This window comes from Lonchura striata, chromosome 2 (assembly GCF_050655825.1).
Source record: "Lonchura striata isolate lonStrDom1 chromosome 2, ASM5065582v1, whole genome shotgun sequence".
Classification (NCBI taxonomy): domain Eukaryota; kingdom Metazoa; phylum Chordata; class Aves; order Passeriformes; family Estrildidae; genus Lonchura; species Lonchura striata.
In genome coordinates, this window is record NC_140704.1 from 43,416,697 (window position 1) to 43,437,057 (window position 20,361).

Sequence of the window (20,361 nt, forward strand, 5' to 3'; positions counted from 1 at the left end):
AGTCAAGTATTAAAGGTCACTGAAAACGTATTGATCTAGAGAACACAGCAGCAATAACTCAGAGAATATAAAAATATCCACTGCTATTTACTTTTCCTTAACTCAGAATGGACCTGGCAATCTATAAGAAGAAATTTCTTCTCCTAACGATCCATCATTTTGCATGAAAGAGTCAGCACTTTTATGAAATCAGAAGGAAACAGAAGGTTACAACTGCCTGAAGAAGACCCAACATTCCACCTCACAAAATGTAATAGCAGACACTGGGGAAGAGATTGTTATATTAATAACAAATTCTCATGCAATGATTTCAATTAATAAAATTAAAATCAAGTGATTATCTATTTACATCCAGAACAATGTCAAGATCTTTCTTGTAAGCCGTAGAGCTTCTTCTATTAATATTGTAATGAGGTTCACATTATATAAGAATATCAACAAAGCAGAAGCAGCACTGCATAGATTACTCATTTAAGCAAAGTGCAGGTCTTTCAAGAAGCCCTTGTTAACAATGACCTACGAAAAAATGTAGAAAATTCACAGTCTATGAAAATTTACATTGGAAAGGGACCTATTTATCAAGATCTTAATATGGAAATGAATTGAAAATGACCTTTAAAGTCCCGAGTGCACCTTGCTAGGACTAAGAGCATCATAGGTGCCCTGGGGCTTGCAATCATATGGAAGTAGACTTCTCAGCAGAAACCCAAACAAGCCCTGTGCTAAGACACAGCTACTCCAACAGATCAGATGGGCAGAGCCAAGGGAGTCAACTGGACATAAAAGAAAATAGAGAAAAATGGCAGAACCAAGTTTTAAACTCATTAGAAGTGCATAGGAAGAGGCAACCTTTCCATGGTTACCAAAAAAAGAAACTGTCTGGGGGCTTCAGGCTGCAAAGAGCCATTCACACACACACACACACACACACACACACACACACACACACACAGAGGCATTATAACCCAGTGTTATGGAACAGCCCTGGTAACCATGGCTGCATGTCCCACTCACAACTGCACCAATTTCACTGTGATCATCATCTGGGTCATGCAGGGATGAAGCAGTAAACAAGCTGAAAGCAATGATATAATTGCAACATACAGACTTTTGAAAGGTAGAAAAATATCTAATGGACATGCTTCCTTTGAAAATTTCCCCTGTGTAGGTGGAAGATGGAAAGGGCTTTCTATACAGATATGACATGTGCTTCCCACTCTCCTAGTAGCTTATCAGTTCACCTTGGCAACATTTTTATTCCAGATTTTTTTTTTCCTCAGTTCCTACTTAACTTGTGAACATAACATCTTTTGAGGAGGTTCTCCATACAACCTCAGCAGGAGATAGAATTATTGAATGTTATATGCCCTGTTTGGCCTTTGCCTAACAAGCACCTTGTTAGGCGTTTATTTCCCAAGTATTATAGCACCTAATACCAAAACAAAAGAAGATTATTTTTCTGTATACATTCCCAGGACTTCTCTAGAGAAAGAAGAACCCTGCAACTATTAGAATGAGTGGGCAGTAGATGATCTCTACCAGAAAGTTGGCACAATCCAATCTTGTATTTTAGATAAACCTTTTGACGGCAACATAATTCACGTGCTGAAATCAGATTTGAATGCCAAAGTTTAACAATTTACAGGACTTTCACCAGAACATACTAGGATAAACCTGCCCTCAGGAGTAAAATCCTCACTTGGATTTGTCAGTAGTTACTGTTGTGATTTGAAAATCTTTACATTATCAGAAAAGCAATGCACTACTTCTGGATCAAAGAGGTATTTTTTTCACTTCAATGCATACACTAATTGTTCTGTTAGCATTAAAAGAAGGTATGATTGGCACTGAAGTGTGACCAGACTTCTTGGATGGTTTCAGTGTCTGGGAAGAAAATCTCAGTAGTTTCATAAATCTAATATATCCTTTTCATAATAAAACCTAGAGCAGCAATAATTGTAATAAAGTTTTATAAGATGTCCTTAGAGGAATAAAATGTTCATTATTCTCTGCATCACATTTAAACAAAGCAAAATTAGTTTTTTCTTTAAAAGCCCATAAGGAATTAAAATTAACAGACTTTGTAAAGAATGCCAGCAAAAGACTTTTGGCAGACCCTAAATATTGGTTGCTTTGATTTTAGTGACCTTGCTCATCATATCTTTCTAAATAGACATTTTAAACCAGAAAGTTTCAAATGCTCTGACAGTGTAAAGACTGCTTTGTGTGCAAGACTTATGAAGAGCAAACTTCCTGTAAGTTGAATGACTTTCTGTGAGTTGTTTTAGGGTACTTTTCCCATGTTAATCCTCATTCCCCATTACAAAAATCTGGCCACTAAGCTCAGCACCCATGTGAATTCAGTGGCAGAGATGAAGGGCCAGGACTTCAGGCTTCCAAGTAGCCTACAGAAGTATACCAAAGGTAGGCACGATTGCAAAGTGCCTGCAGTTGAGAATTTCCACAAGCTGGTAGCTCCTTCTGAGCCCTTCTGGTGCCTCTTCAAGCCTTAACTTTGGTTATGCTTTCAGAGTATGTTAAAAACTAACAGCAGGAAGAGACACGAAACTACCCAGCCTTATGCAATTACTGCTCATAGTGATCAAACAATCTTGGCAAAAAGCTGGTGCTCAGCAAGGCAGCTGGAATACACCAAATCTCCCCCACGTTAAATAAGGCACAGGGAATTCTTCCAACACTTAGCAGTAACATATTGCTATTACTTTATGAAATGAAACAAAGCAACCAATGTCAAATTTTCCAAAATATGGTAATGCAAAGAGTGGAATGCTTAGTCAATCAAAGTAAATAAAAGTATAAACAGTCATACAGTGCTATACCAGTCACAAACACTTAATCTCTCTAATTCTTATGATTTTCACTCTTCTATCCTATTTGTCATCCAATTCCTAAGTTATAGACCAGCTATAAAAGAAGCAAATAATTATCTGGCAAGTATTATATGCTGTCTCTCAAATACAAGTTATTTGGGTGGCTGCTCTACCAAAACAGTCTCATTTTACACTCACCAAAAGTTATAAAGGGCCTGAATTTGAAGTAAGTATCAAGATTTTTTATTATTTTACAGCCATAATTAGTTTTAAAATACTCCTGTACTTGTGGATGATCTGATGCAAATGTTAGTACTTTTTGCTTTTCTGCAAATTGCTGAACTGTAGCCTCAGGCAAATACTCATATATCTAAAGCAAGGCTGAAAACATTTGCATATACAAACAAAAACCATGAAAAATTCTCCCAGAAACAGGGAAAAAAAGACTGTCTTGAAAATTCTCAGTAGGTTCATAAGACCCATCTTGCTGTGGTTTTCTTCTTCAGCCATTCATTCACTGACTTTCCCATATCTTCTCTACAGACAGTCCTAAGGGACTACTCTTGTTCCTCTTCTCCCTTTTCAGCCTGTTTTTTGGCAGCTCGTCTGCAAACAATTTTGACTACTGTCTCTGATCATAGCTCTAAAGACCACCTTTATTCCCAAACCCATCTTCTTCATCTTCCCACACTGAAATCTGAACCTTCTCACCTCAATTTCAGAGATAAAAGCATTTTTCTCCCTGTGGAAGCTCATTTCTGTACCCTTATGGATTTGCCACTTGTTCTCACATCCTAGACTTCATTTTGTTTGCTTCTCTTCTTAGGTTTTCTCACCTAAGTCATTTAAAGACCACATGCACACAATGTGATGAAGGCAGTGCTGTGCTAATTCTGCTTTTCATTTCAGTAGCAGAAATCTGATCCGTCTCTTGACTGAAATTTATATGTTGTTCCATAACAACAGCGCTAATTTTGTGAACCCAAGCATTCCTAAGACTGCTTTTTTACCCTTTCCACACATCTGTGATGCGCACTGTAACATATCCTCACCAGCATTTTATTTTTTCCACCTGCAGTAAGTAAGGAGTGAAAAACGACAAGAACCCTTCTGCAGGGTTTTGCAGCTATAATGATGAAAGAAGCAATGTTTGCAAGGACAAAATAAAATTATATTAAGTAATTTGGTATAGTAAGAAGAAAATAGTCATACTTTTGGGTCCAATATCCTTTCATCAGGTCTAAAAGTCTGAATAGACACCAGGGACCAGTGCTCTTTGATGTTTTTTTAATGTAGTATTAGCCTTAAACCTAGTCAGAAGATAAAAACAATTGGATAAAGATTTGATTTAAGAAAAATCAACCAGAAGAAGATTATTTTTTCTGCACAAAGCTCCAGGTTCCCAATTATCTTGCTGCCAACTAGAAACACTAATATTACTATGGCACATGTCTTTTTGTGGCCATCCTACTCTTCAAGTATAATTAAAAAAATCTCATATTTCAGTGTTTCTTTTACAGAAGGCCTCCAGATATAAAAGTGAGGAAATAGTAGTTAAAATTGTGGTAGGGCTGCCTCTTCCCCTGAGTATACTTTCACCAGTTAAATGATGCTGGATTTAAATTATCCAACTGATTGGGAAAAACAGCCCCATCATTTTTTGAGGTTACTGTAAGAAATATAGAGCATAATCTACTGATGACAGTGGATTACCACTTCTCTGCATCCTTAATTTGATTATGGTAATCATAATGCAGCTGTGTGATCCTCTTTTCCATCAAAGAAGAGGGAAGCACAGAATAACAATCCACAGTTGAAAAAGAGAGACCAACTTTTCTATGAGTAAAACTATTAAAAAAGTAGGAATTACTTCTGACCTTGAGCCTGCGATCCTGGTCTCCACTGCACAGAGAATTTACAGACACTTTAAAAGTCTTCCATGCTGGATTTAAGTTATTCATCACAACCTGTAAGTGAAAAGAAGAAAGAGAACCCTTAACATTTCCACATCTCTCAGCAGAATGCTAACAAGAGGCACAATTCTCAATACAGTGCCTTCACCAGCAAGAGAAGAAAGCAGAGCTCAGCTGGAGTTTTCAGAACTACATCCAATGAGATATGAGCCCTTGAGGAGCTGGCAGTTTCTAAGACTCTTCCTCTGGAAAGCCTCCAGAAGGAGCAGGAGCAGCAGATGAACCCATATATACCCACAGATGATGCTACAGATATTGCTCCAGCACTGCCACGCCTCAGTGGGAGATAATTGACAAGGAAAAGGTTGTAGAACTGAAGTGGAATGGAAGCAATGAAAGACTGGGCAATGGGGATGGGCAACATCAATTTACAGGTACATTGCCTTGCTAGAAAAATACTGCGGAATCCATAACAGCTTTATAACCCCTAACACCTGCCACAGCTCCACCCTATACACTTAAATACCATTTTTTAAGACAGTGCCAGTCATAACCACAGAGCAGTAATGTCACTGGGTGATAAGAAACAAATGGTAAAGCACCCAAATTACAATCCCTGAGAGGACAGGGGGAAGAAGCAACATGGGAAAATGGGAAAATATTATACAGTGTGTAGCCTGGTTTCGGCTAAATCTTGTATTTATATCTCCTGACCTTCCAACAGAGTATCTGCCAGTTTAATTAGGTTTGGACCTTTGGCTTCATCTTCCTTTACTGTAAGGTGCATAAGTCAAGACCTGATGCCCATTAGTTAATGACACTAGAGTGTAACACTAGGAAGTGTTTTTAAGTGTGTTTGCACACCTACATTTAAAATAATTTCCTTTAGTGACATGAGAAGCATAAACTATGCCTCCTCACAGCCCATCTGTGTCCTTGGAAAGTGAATTCAACTCTACTCCTTACCTCAGTCCTGTGAACAAGTTGTTGGGTTGCATCATCATTCACCCGAAAAATCTCCAGAAAAGGATCAGATTTGCTGAAAAAATCCTAAAATAAAATATAGGACACGTTACTCTTGAGACTTATTTTTCTTTGAGCTTTTCAGGCACAATGCACTGGATTCTTCCCCGACTGCTAGTGAAAAGGAAGAGCCAGAGTAGTTTTAGTGAGACGTCTTGGTGTTTCTCAGGAATACTTCATTTTTGTCCTTGTCTCACAAGGATTCCTGTGGTACTTTTGTGTTCTCAGTTTGACTATTTAATCATGGCATGCAAAACTGTAAAAGTTCATTTTACAACCTCTTCCATTCTTACACCCAGCTCAGTTTCCTGAGCATTAGCTCTGTCTTCCACCTAGCTTGTTTCTTTCTGTCTCCACGCCTGTTTGGTCTTTTGACACCAGTTTTCTAACGCATTGCACTTTGAAGCATATTCCACACTGGGGTTGAATTTCACACTGTTCACCTACCCTCTCAAAACTGAAGTTAATTGGCCAAGGCATTGTGCTGCTACCAACTAATACAAGTACTGTCAAAATGGATTAGAGATGGTTAGAGAAGCAAGTCCTCTTCAGGGTGTGGTAACATGGCTCGTGCTGACAAACAGAGCAGTGTAATGCAGGAAATGACTGGATATCTCTAGGCAAATCTGTGACAGACACCAAGGTTCACATTCACACACTGCAGAACACCTTCTCCTAGTCTTGTATCCAGCTAACAACCTTAAACTTTCTTACACAAACCTAAATTAAGTTGCTTTCTATAGCGCTGCTTCAGTCTGGTCTTTTGTTTCAACATCTCAATTATTCTGGACACGCTGGCTTTGGGGGAGAAGAATAATTGGCTGCTCACCCAGGAGTGCAAAACCTTCAGATTTCTTACTGTGCTATGCTGAAAGAGTAGGGTTTAAAAGCACTAAGTCCATTTCCTATATTTTAAGTCCCTTCTTAATTTTCTTCCTCAAAAGGGCCACATGATTAACTTTATGCATATGAATATTATTCTTCTGTATAGGTCATATCCAAAACCACAGACTCCCATGTCAATTTGGGGAAGTGAGAAATTCTGTTCAGTATCCAAGTGTTTCTATGGTAGTGTAAAAATTACTCTAATATATGTAATTCTACTAATTTTTCCTCACTAAATGTCCACCATACCTATTTTTGATTAGCTGCAAGACCAGTGGTTTGAGAACAACTTTGAATAAGATGCTAGACAAAGTCTGGGCTTGGTAAAAATTATTTTTATGGCATTTTTATAATTCCACAAGTTCTAAATAAAGAATTCAGGGCTTTGAAAAGGAACACCTGAATTTGAATATCTGAAGAAGAAAATGAGTCCCTATGGACCACAAAGCCTTGAGCAAGGCTCAAGAAACCTAAAATCTTGTCATCCCCTAAAAATGACATAATGTTGTGTTGAGAGTGCTGTTTTGTCATTGATCTGCTTCTTTACTTTCTAGAGAAAACTTAGTGACCCATTTAACAGCTGATACAAAGCATGTGAAGATTTAGTTGTTAAATCCTTTCACGGGGAGCATGGAATAACAAAGTTGTATGTTTGGTTATTTGTTCCAGCTACATGGTAAACATGACATTGTATGTCAAGACCTGTAAAACTGTAAAACCAGTGCAAAATTCAACTAAGTAACTCTAGATTTTGCCTTAAGGTCCTGATGTAGATTTAATATCTAGATGCCACTCAAAATTTGAAGCTTCTAGGATATGGGAGATTTTGGTGATCAAATCCTGCCAGATTACCAGTGTGTAGCAAAGAGAACAAGCAGAGAGAGAAGTTGCTGGTTTAATCATGGTGACACGAAAATCCAGAGTGCATAGGCTTAAAAAAGATTGAGCTGCCTCTCCTCACACATAAGCATTCTGATTGAAGCTTGATAAAAGCTTAATGTTCAGAGCTTCTTTATCAAACACTTTATCAATCAAAATTTGATAAGTTATTTGAAAGAAAGTACCTCAAAATGATACATCCAAAGAACACAACCTGGTGTGCAAAAAAATTCAGAAAGGAAGCCAAGATTTCATTTAATGCTCAAAATACAATATTATTCCTAGCTGAGTATCATAAAGGTACAACAGCACATCAGCACAAAGGAAATAATTTCTGGTTTTCAGTACCAAGATAATACCACATAAAAGGAAAGATTTTAATGCTGGATGGTGGTTTATATTAATCTCCCTCCAAGGCAGAAACAAGGCCTAATTACTATCAGAATTCAGGTATGAACAAAAAAAAAAAAAAAAAAATCCTTCTATATTGGAAGTGCTTTGCAAGAAGTGGAAATGATAAGATGAAGAAACATTTGCTTTCACAATTAACTTTTTTTGGTTGTTATGCTGAATCTAGCAGCTTTGCATTATCCCCCAAGAATATCCTCTGAAAGAAGAATAGCTGCAATATATTGTGCTATTTTAATAATATTTAAATGAGTAATGTAATATATTTGCTGGTGGTATAATGCACATTGTTCTTGCAGCAGTTATACATTAATAACACAAGTACCTGGCCTAAACTTTAAAAATCTAGACGTATCTGTTTCTAAGCACCTAGTTTGACACATTTTTAGTAGATTAATTTTCAGAGCCCAATAATTTTTAAAATTCAGACTTGGGGATCAAGTCAAAGGTCCCTTAAAAAAGGGCTGAAGCAACCAAAAGACTATAATTTTGAATACTATTCAACAGGGCATTTGATGAGGTTTTTTTTTTTTTTCTTTGGTAGCAGTTTAATACCAGGGAACTACATAAAAAAGCAATATTAGCTTGTATTTTGCAGATATTTGCTGGATAATCCTTCCCAAACAATGGTAACTGCTTCTCTCAGAACAGGAGAAGCAGTTTGCCTGCCTCAGTGCTCATAATTTATTATAGCTATCATAAAAAATGTAGCTTCTTGTTATGGTAATTGTGACACAGCTATTAATGCAATAAAACCTTTGCAAAAGTTATTGTTCCACAGTGAAGTGTTCTCAGTGGATCTCTTGAAACAAAGATGTGCCATTTGAGCTGACAGGGCTTCAATAAAACATGTAAAAATAGTTATACCTTCCAAATAAGCACTGTAATAAAAAATATAACAGTTATTTCTGCTAAAGTCAGTTAACTAAAGGAAACTTTCATATCCATAATTTTCCTATAATTTTTCACCGAATGTTTCAGCCACTCCAGTAGGAAAAAATTAAGCTTTGTTCTGTAGCTTCTCTAAAATTCTTGCAGTTTTACGTCAAGAGAGTAAAAAACATGCAACAAACATCCTGCCTGTTAAATCTTATCAACAAATTTTGTTTCATTTCCAAAAATGTATTGTTTGAGTGTTTTTCCTTAGTGTAGGAAATACATATATTTAAGGACCCCAGTCTGGATCCTCTTTCAAAGATCTCCTTTAAGGGATGAAGGAAGAATATTCCTGTCCATTCAAGATGGTAGTTGACGGAAAGAATTAATTTTTCTTTTTATCCAAAGAGCACATACACGATATTCCCCACACCTTCCTTTACCCACAAGTTGTGAGGCATTAGGATTCTACTTGTCTTCTGCCACTCTCACAGCTACCAGTGCAGGAGCCCCAGGGCTTACCAAGGTGACCCCATAGCAGAGCATGAATGACTGCTTCCAGAGGCTTCCTCTGTTTTTCAGGAGATTCCAACGCCAGTTTCAACCCTCAGTTTGTTTCTCTGATGTTACATCTGTACTCAGCTTCTCTGAGTGGGCAGAGGCATGCAATACTATGCTTTGGATTTTACAAAATCATCTCTTCTCTGTTCTTTGGTGTTTATTTTCCTTTCTGTGACATCAGAGCTCTCATTCGTTTTCACCAATGGCTGAACTGTGAAATTTAAGTAATTTCAAACCTTAATAAAAATAATTACTAATAGTGCCTTGCATCTAATGATGTCAAAGTTCATTATAAGCTGCACACTTTTGTTATAGAGGAAGCAAATCAAGTTTCAGCCAGGTATTGAGCTACATCTTTAGCTAGAGGAAATTGAAAGACTTTTTTCAATGCAATAGATTTCCAGAGATTTTCATCAGTTGAAGACAGGATTTGGATTCAGATAAGCCATGATGAGTCACTGCTTGATTTGCACACTACATAATCCAAGAATTCTTTATTAGATGAAGCCCACCCTGACTGGACATGTTAAAATGGCAAGAATGACAACACTATTGCAATATTTCTGACAGATCCTTCTCACCTCAATCACTCTCTAAAACTGTTGCCGAGACAACACTGACCTGGCTCAGAATTGCACTCCGGCAGTATCCTTTTAATTTATACCAACAAGAGCTAGAAGCTATCAATAATGTTTAATACAGATTACATTTTGCATTTGTGGAATGCAATAACTAAGTGGAGTCCTATTATGTTGTTTATGTCCTTTCCTTTTTCCTAGATGTGATAGCATGTGGAACAGGAAGAAACTTGTGTACAAGTTTGGGAATTACCTCTAAAGATATCTGTCTCAAGAAAGGTTGTTAAATTTACATTTTGGCAACTAAATAAATTATGCAACTCAAAACCACTCAGACCCCAGCAACTCTGAAAGAGGAAAGTAATTTATCTTTCAGATAAGAAGCAAATTCAGGTCCTGATCATTTATGATTATTAATGTTCCTGAGCAGAGTAAAATTTTGTAAATTTTATAAAGTTTATTTTAAAGTTATATGCCAGTACTATTCATCTTTCAGTGTACTTTCTGCTTGGCTGAGATTTTCCGGTAGTTTCAAGTGAAAATATTTTTCATAAGTTACAACCCAGTTTTGTAAACCTGATGTATAAGTATCCAAAGGTAGTCTCACTGATTTTATTTTAAGCTACTCTCACATCAGATGTTTACAAGAACACACTTGGGGCATCACCATCCTAAGCCTTTTTATAGTTCTGCCATATGTTTCTAATTAGAAGCACCTTCCTATATAAGAAGGGGCTATATACTTTAAAATATTCTATGTCTGCTATTACACTGAAATGACAGAGAGTGATACAAGCAGACATCAGGTTTTCTTGGACTGTGAATTGAGATGCTTATTATATGTAAATGGCTAAACAATAACAGATATTTTCAGAAAGAGGTATTCCTTATAATGTTGAGTAGTGTTTGAGTCAGTGAAGAGTTTTCTTCCTAGAGAGGGAAAAGGTTTTTAACAAATATGCAAGTCTTTTTCTCACATTTGAGCTACATTTTGTTGAACAAAATGTGTATCATGACTGAGCTGTTATGAAGTTTTCTAGCTGTATTTTAGGAAACTTCAATGATAACATCACTGACTCCTCACAGAAAGTTCACTTCTCTAAACAATTCTGATCTGTGGCATTTTGCATAATTAAATTGTCTTGGTTGTAGTGTAATTAACTTGTCTTGGTTTTAACTAGATTCCCTTGAGGTTTTTTTTTTTTTTTTAATTACTTTCAACTCAAGGAAAGCCTCAATGTGAACACTCATCTGAAAACCCTGATGTGTTTAATAACAAAAGGTAAAAAATATCTGTCATGGAAAATCTCATCAAATTATATTTGCAGGCATTCTTATATCTTTCAGAAAGGTTAATATCAAGCAGCTTACCTTGTCATCCAATTTCCGTGCACTGAATGAAAGTTCAACGTAGTCATCGTTGCCAGATAATTCCTCAGCGATCACCTAAATGGAAAGCTACATTTGAGCTGTGCATGGTGTAATGGAAGGGGAGAATGATGCCATTTTTCAGTGTGTGAAAACTGCAGATCCCGTTTAGGAAACTGAATTGTGGAATAAGTTAATGTGTTTCTCTTTGCCATCAGGAAGGACATTGCCTTGGTCAGCCCCCAAACCTGAATCACTTTGTGTCATGCAGCTATGCCTTGTCAATCACCTGCCAATGGGCAGACACCCACATCCACGAGGGATCCCTTTCCTCTGACCAAGTACTCTTCCTCAGACTGGAAAGCAGAGAATTCCACAACCTCACAGTGTCCAAGGGGACAAAAACCCTCTACAAGAGTTGTATCACTTGGGTCTAAAGCCCAATTATTTTTATGCCACTTCAGCATCATTTGGCAAGATAAATGAAAAAAAGAGTGAAGTCACCTGTCATTAGCTGCCATGAAAGACACATTTACAGCAGGAGAGCTCTCTTGATATAGCTTTTCTGCAATAGCCACATTGGCAAAACATTTTACCGCAGACAGAGTGAGAAGAAAGTGATCCTAATATAATATAGTGTGATTCTTTCAGATGATATAAGCTCTATCAATAATGATGCCAGTCTCTGTGCTGTGCAATGTTATAAAAAATCCAACAGAACCAACTCAACTAGTTTCCTAAGTAAGCCATTAAAATGCCTCAGCGGGGAGAAGGCACTAACCAAACCTGGGATATATCACTGAAAAATATTCTTTGAAATAAACCACATTATATTCTATTTGACAGCTTTGAAACTTTTTCCCCATTGTAAATGTTCTCCCCATGGATTAAATCCATATAACCCCAAAATAACCTATTTTCTGGGTGTTTCATGTTCATGACCACACACAAGGCAGCCATGCCTGCTTCCCAGATAGGCTCCGGCTGTCTCCACCGCTTCAAGTCCTTGAGGAGCTGCTGGGAAAACACAAAAATTTGCCAAACTGGTTTGGCAGCAGCTACTGACTGCACCCCAAAACATCAACCCATCAGAGGTGCATAAGACACCTCTTGTGAGCCTATTTCAGAAAGGGCAGCAGCTGCCAGAGGCAAGAGACACAAAGGAAGGAGAGGTAGGAGGTCCACAATGCCACCCTGAAGAAGATCCAGGAGGAGGCATGGAGAAGGCCATGATGTGGGGACACAGCTGGAGATTCACTCTCCGGAGGAGGTGGTCCATGCTGGAGGAGGCATTTCTGTGTACACCCGCAAGTAAGACCCATCCTGGAGCAGAGATGCCCCTGAAGGGTGTGCAAGTCCAGAGCACAACTAAGAAAATGAGTGAAAAAACCTCAAAGAGCAGCAAAACATCCCTACTATTTTCTGATCCTGACCTGTGTCAGAGAGCACTTCATCACAGGGACTGAGCACAACATGAAGTGAAGGCAAAGGGAGTGAAGTCAATGAAGGAGGCAGGAGAGGTGTCAGAAATGGAGCATTGGGAGGGGCAGGAAAAGTATTTTCCCTAGCAGTCTTTTTGGTCCTATTTGTTTCTCAGTAGTTAAAAGTTTACTTTGATTGGCAATTCATTAAATTAAGTAAAGCTTAACTGGGCATTAAAGTACCATCACACAGGCACATATGTGGTGTGTCACATCTTCCAGGCAAACATCAGCTTGCTGATGAAATATGACCCATGGAGTCTGACACATTTCTCTTCCATGTAGCCTGATGGTTTAGAAGATCTGGTTAAGCTGTGTATGACCAGCAATGCTCTGGGATTTGCACACCAAATTTCGTAAGTATTTTAAACTGAAAATAATAAACCTGCTCTTGTAAAGATTTACAGACTTCTAGCTGGAAGAGCAGAACAATGTTCTGTTTGCTTCCCACAGCCATATTATAAGATAGTGTGGATGAGACATTATACAGTCAAAAGGTGAATAAAATTCCAGCAAATTTGCTAAGCTAGGAATTTTCAAAATGCTTTTAAAACTCATAATTAGGAAAATAGTTAGGAAAATAGTATTTCCAACTTCCATACTTGACAGACACCTGGTATGTCCCCAGGTCCAGAAATTATGAGCATTAATCAGTTTTTAATTATTCTGTTGAGACAAAAAACTTTTCACACAGTATTTTTTTGTCTGGGTTCAGTTGTGTCCCGTTCAAGTCAACTTGCTCTTTAGAACTGCTCGACAGAAGCTAAAGCAGATAAATAAGGTCCATATTTCATGGTTATCATCCAGTGTGAGGACAGCAGGGACTATTAACTCATTTTCTCTCATCTTCTGTTTATCCAGTGATTTAATTTTTGCCAGAACACTCCCCTAATAAGTCTAATAATTTTAGTTGTACTAGAGCATTTGTGTTTTTACAAGACTAAATTACTTTGTGCTCCTCAAAGAAGACAGAAGGGAGGTCCAGAACACCACAGGGATGGGTGAGATGAAGTATGCCCAGATCATCCCAGCAGGCAAACCATACCAAGTTATTTAGGGAACAAAACTCTCTCCTGGTTCTATTCAGCCAAATGAGTGGGGAACTCCTTTCCAACCCCAGACCAAAACCAAGTTTACTGTATGCATTTAAGCAAATCAATTTCCAGCCAAGAATAAAGGAAAACATCTAAGAAATCAAACTCCCTGGCCTCTCAGAAAGTACCTCAGAGTCTGCTGTCTTTTTTGCAGCTGAAGGCAGAAAAAAAAAAAAAATCAAACAATCAAGCCAGAAGAAAACCATCTGGCAAATCACACATTAAGGAAAAAAATCCTTCTCAGTCTCATGAGGTAACAGAGCAGATACCCCAAAGCAGATTATTTTATTATAGCCTTCATCTTAATGCAGAGCTGCAGAAGTCACAAGCATGCCAGGCTCAACACAGACAAGATTGATCTCCCAAGCAAGCCAGCACAGAGAAAGATAAAAGAGAGGTAATACACTGATTTTCAAATTTCAAGATACACATGGGGCTGGCTTTGACAATCCAGTCCTTAGTTGCATTACAACACATCTAAAACTGATCTCATCAAACTTTTTTTTTTTTTCCTGAGAAACTGGAAAAAGCCCAAGGGAAAAGAAAGATGTGTCAAAGCAGGTATAAATTAATTTCTAAAGGTTCTAGTAATTCAACTAAAAGTATTCAAGAAGCAGAAGTTACTTGCTGTCATTGAAGTACCTTAAAAGTAGTTAATAGTAAGCATTGTGTCTTTTTACAAATAATACATTATTTTTTGCCATTTCCTTAAAGCAAGCATTTGTCAGAAACAGTGCAAATCATCAAATAAACAATTTAAATAGATTTCTCAATCAAGGGTTGTTCTGGTGGCTTAGCAGGATGCTTTTAGAGAGAATTAGTCACTTTAGATATTTGTAAATAACAGAAAAATAAAAACATGCTTAAGACTGACTTACTGTTATAGATGACTTTCCTGCTGTGTTGCCATGTTTGAGTAAGGACTTGGAGAGCTTCCTCTGAGAAACAATCTGCACGAAAATAAAAACAATGGGAAAAATAATTAGAATCTGTAGTAAATACATGGTTTATTGTAATTTCAGTTTTATGCTGATTTTTTTTTTGTTTTTTTGTTTGCATCAAAGTACTTTCTCAATACATGATCAGAGTTAACACAGTAAGACCACAATCAACAAGAAAGGTCCCCCACGAAGCCTGCACAGGATGCAATGGAATGGGGTCAAGTAGAATGGGGAGAACAGAATTCACTGCATTGAACAGAATAGTGAGAAACACGTGGATTTTCCTCAAGTATTGCAGTGATGGTGACAGAGGACAGAAATAAGGTTTAACTGGACTAAAAAGACAATAAGAAGGGAGCTGTAAACAGCAAATCTATCAGAGATACCTCCAAAACTCAACTCATTAATTTTTATTGGAAAGTGAAGTCCATTTACAATGAGAAAAATTTTATTTTACCTCAAAATATCAGCAGCTCTAAATTCAGGGCAGAAGCAAGCAAGCTATTCCAAGTTCCAAAACTGTCTCCTTTACTTACCACATACCAAACTTCCCCTAGAACTCAGCATTATAAATGAACTTGGTCATTAACCAAATTGTAATTATACTTCAAATAAATGGCATCAGAGGGACACTGACAAAAGATTTCATCTGCCATATCAACAATAACTAGCATCCCGTTATAATTTTGAAACATTTAAAACCAGACCAGTGAAAGTATTAGAAAAGGAATAAACCTTACAATAATGCAGAACTGCTAAGATACAGTAATGTTCCAGTGTATTAGTCACCAGTAAAGCTAATGGTATATTAATTTATTTAAGTAGAAAACTTCAAAATGTAGGCAAATGTAAAGGTAAATCAAAACACTGCCTAGAAGTCACAGTATTATTTGTAATCTGACAAAACTGTAGTAACAATAGTGATGTGCAGATAGTGAGTAAAAGGTTGTATCCTAAGAAAAACATTCAAGAGATTCTTGAATGTGGCTTTTATACCAGAAGTACACCTTTCCTCCTTTCCACATCCAACAACACTTGGACAACTTCTTCCAGACAGCTGATCTAAATGATCCACAAATGGAGATCTCTGGAAAATATGCCAATATATTAGTTGTAAAAGAATGGAAGTCACCAAGTGAAAAGGAGAGTTCCATACCCTGCATGAGAGTCCTGGGCATCATACAAATTTCAGCAATAAGCCACAACAGTAGGTAATGGCCAGAGCTGCAATGCTCTGAGTAACACAAAGTCACAGCCAGTCAAAAAATGTGCTGTGAGGCAGGAGTGAATAGGATGCACAATTTAGCCTAACATCACAGGGGGGAAATATATCTGTCCTGCCCATCAATTTGCTGAATCGAACAGAAAATCAAAAGCTGCACCTCAGATGATCCTCAGCTGCAGTTGTAATAGAAGCAGCAAGAGAGAAGCAAGTTTTAAACAGGAATTAAATGTGAGACAGGAGAACCAGCAAATGACAGGACAGCACATCTGGAATCACTGTGACCAGCTTCTTGTTCCTATTGCAGCTATACCTGACAGGGGTATGTCTAATCAGTTCTTAAAGAACTTAAAGAGAAACACTCTCCTCTGGAAATTTATTGTATTCATTATCCTTATGTCAGTATATTTTCCTAACAGCTAATCAGATTCTCTGCAGTTTAAGTGCATTATTTCTATCTAATGCTCCATGAATAGGTAAAACAATCTTTTTCCCCTTTTCAGGCAATCTTTGCATCTGAGGACTTATCAACTCCCCACAGTCTTCTTTACTATGTAACCCAAGTTTGTCCTATTTTTCCTTCTTGACCAAATTTCCTAGCCTTGAAACCATTCTCTTTACTCTCTGATGAGCCTTCATGGAGTGGCTCTTATACACTCTTAGATTAATGCTCAAAATTAGGCATAATAGCCTTGGTCCTTCCCCTGAGAAGCAAGAGCTTCTCATTGGAAGGCTGATAGGCTCCAGAATTACATTTGCCTTATTTTAAGAACACCATGATACTGTTAACTAATGTTCATAATAGTGAACTAATGTTCATACTGTGAACTGTTCAGATTGCCAGCTGCATTTTTTTGCAGCTGTCTATTAGTTAAATGAACAATTTAACACTCCTTTTTGGACTGCCTTCTATAACGCTGTTCTGTTGCCAGCATCTCCCTCAATTTTCCAATTTTTTGGATTTCAACTCTAGTGTTGGTCAGTGGCAACAACATATAGGACTACAAGTAAGATGACAGTATTGCTAGGATTTAGGCAGTTCTTTTGCTTCCCTAGAATCTTGGAAATACTGTTTGCAGTGACCCTATAAGTCATTCCTACATTTATCTTCTTAAAGATAAAAGTCAGCTAAATAGATTCAAGTACAAATCATTGCACTCCTGTGAACTGTGAGGTGCAATTCAAAAAAATCTTTTTTGAGATTCTCAGATAGGAGGTACTACAGAAGTATGACAGATTATTCTTAACATATAATTAAATTATGGGGTCTGTACCAGCCAGACAATTAATTATGGCAGCTGAGGAGCTGAGCCCATTTATCTCCATGAACAAAGATGCTCAAGCAACTTTGTAAAATACATTAAACTTTTCTACTGAAAGTTGTGGTTATCGTCCACCAGAAACCTTTTCAGATTTCTTACATATACATAGCCATGATATGAGATAGAACTTAGGTGGGAACCTGTCCTAGAGTAGCCTTTTTAGAGACAGCAGGCATTCTCCTCCTGAGCTACCCAAACTTTTGCAGCTCCCTTTGCTGCTTTCCAAAGGGTCACAGCTTTCACGAGGCGTTGCACAGCTTGGGAGCTCCTGTGCAGGTGGCAGATAGACAGCTCAACGTTCCAAAAAGGGTAATTTATTCTGACGTGCTCATTAGTAGGCTGCATTAATGACACTCACTCTCTAAGCCAGAAGCATTGTTCTGACACAGTAAGCACTCTGCATATGTAAATATGTGTATTTGGGTGCAATTGTTTACCAGTTGTTAATTAAGTGGCCACTAAAACCAGTCCTCCACCAGGCAAAAATGTGCCAACATCATTGCCTCAAATTGTAACTGTAATTGCAATAACTGTAAAGGAGTCTGTTTTTCATAGCAGTAATTTGACTATTTTGTTCATGCACTGTACAAAAAGGGTCTCACTGGTTTAAAGAATCACTTCTAGGGAACCTGCCATCAATTATCTATCATATTTTTGTTAACGTCTCAGTGCAAATCTTCTGAACATTATTATAGAAAGCATTTGCTGACCTGATTTCCAGACAGCAAGTCCTAAACAATGATAACTTGAGGGACTAGCAAGCATTAGTCTTAGTTCAGAGTTACAGAGACAGCTGAGCTGGCAAAATGTCTTACAAGAAGGTAATTGACTACAAGCCTTTCATTTGTCAGGAGTCTTTGGCTTGACTCTGACTTCAAAACATTGCAATTTAAAACTTCTGCTTCAGAGAAAAAAAAGGGTTTTTCCAAAACTCATGTGAAGAAGTGCAGAAAGTAAATGTCTTTCTTCTTTCTAGAACACAAATAGTAGAACCCAGTTCAGCCTGAGAAAACCTCATTACTTTTCGAGAACATGTATTTTCACAAACATTTTATTAGAAACATGACCTACCAGTCAGCAAATGGATGTTGAAGACCATCCTTGTTCATGCTGGAATAGAGTTAATTTTCTTCTTAGTAGCTGGTACTATGTTTTGGATTTAGTATGAGAATAATCTTGATAACACATTGATGTTGTGGTTGCCAAGTAGTCCTTACTCCATTTCAAGGATTTTCAATTCTCCATGCTCTGCCAGAGAGGAGGTGCACAAAAAGCCAGGAGGGAAGATAGCCAGGATGGCTGCCCTGAACTAGCCAAAAATATATTTCATACCATAGACAGCCATGCTCAGTATATACACTGGGGAGACTAGGCTGAGAGCTGCTGATTTGCTAAGGGATGGGCTGGGCAAAAGTCAACAGGTGGTGATTATACTATGCATCACTTCTTTCTCTTGGGTATATTTTTTTTTCTTTCTCTCTCCTTTTTATTTCAGCTGTTGTTATAATAATAACAAAGTTTTATTTTGTTTTAATTATTAAACTGTTCTTATCTCAAGCCATGAACTTCATCTTTTCTTTCTGATTCTCCTCCCCACTGTGGCAGGCACAGGGCAAAGGAGGAGTAAGTGAGAAGCTGCCTGGTGCTTTAGTTGCCAGCTGGGGTTAAACTACAACAATACTTTTTAGTGCTCAGTGTGGAGGACTCGTACAAGGGCCAGACCTCAGAGGTATAAAAGGTGAGACTAAGAGAAGTGAAGTCAAGTTCATTTTCAGCTACATAAAAACTACTACCCAGTTGTGGCCTAAGAGCAGCACATGTCCAGGAAAAATGTCATACTAATATGTTAGCACAAGGTGGAAATGTTTCTGAGAGGAAGCATGTGCACATGAAGTTATTCCTACTTATCAGATATGCAATCATCTCAACAGAACATCATCTCAGCTAGATTTCTGGTCTGAAGTGATAAGGGATGTCAGTCCTGTGGTAAAATGGGAGTGAAATTCCCTTGAAGATTATCTTAATTTTCCTTATTACATACAAGCTCTTACAAATGCTCAATATTGTTGAAGAGAAATCTGGACTTATATCTCCATTTGATTCTATTTCCAATTTAAAATAGCTAAAAGAGGCTTTGCACTTTTTTTTCTTTATTATTTAAAAAGTATGAACAGATGCAAGACTCTAGATAAAAAGCACCAAGGCGCTGACACCAGCTGTGTACTGAGCATTGCTCAGCAATCACTCAGAGACAAGGACCCTGATGAAGGTTTCCTATCTCTTGTGCCTGAGTCGTGACTAATCAGCACTGTGTAAGATGAGCAGTGAAATATAATGACTTGTTTAAGAAACTTTTAAAATGTCTTTCTCTAGGTGGTCCTTTCTTAACCAAATATAAGGAAAACTTTCATTAATATAATGCAGAATTCCCAATGCTCATAAATCGAGATAACAAGTTCAATATGGTTTTTAACCAAGTTATTCCAACAACATTGATTTAGCTTTGCAAGGTATCACCCTGAGCCAGAGGTCAAGTGTCTCAAATTCTTTATTTGGACTGTCCTTTTCAGCACATTGGGCTTTCTTACAGGAACCCCAAATTTAGTTATTTACACAGAGATGAAGCACAAATTTCCCTCAATCACAACAGTATACAACTTCAAGGTAACATGAAGAAGTCTTTGTATCTCTCCTTGATAGCAGGGATAGGCAAATAAATAACTTTTATTTCCTAGCACATCTGTGTTAATTCTTCTCCCATACGTGTTATTCCTGCTATATATAATTTCATAGTTGCTCAACTTTCTTCTAGCCAACCTAACTCTTTTCAGGACTGCAAAGAACACGTAGTCACAGTTTAGTAGCAAATTTCCCTTTATCCAAATGCCTTTTTCTCAGACTGAATATTCATGATTAAATATATTTAAGTGCAGAGCCCTTGGTGGAAAACACACTTCAAGGCTAGAGAAGCAATTCCCC

General features: G+C 37.6%; 1 protein-coding gene across 2 annotated transcripts in view; it reads right to left on the minus strand.

Annotated features, from left to right (window-relative positions):
* Positions 1-20,361, minus strand: part of CPNE4 (copine 4) — a 226,568-nt gene that overhangs the window by 81,856 nt on the left and 124,351 nt on the right. For both annotated transcript variants that reach the window (XM_021531234.4, XM_031503894.3), the window contains 4 exons: positions 14,776-14,847; positions 11,326-11,400; positions 5,711-5,794; positions 4,709-4,798 (listed from right to left, as the gene is read on the minus strand). In XM_021531234.4, coding sequence (XP_021386909.1) covers positions 4,709-4,798; positions 5,711-5,794; positions 11,326-11,400; positions 14,776-14,847 — 321 coding nt within the window. The remainder of the gene's footprint in view (positions 1-4,708; positions 4,799-5,710; positions 5,795-11,325; positions 11,401-14,775; positions 14,848-20,361) is intronic.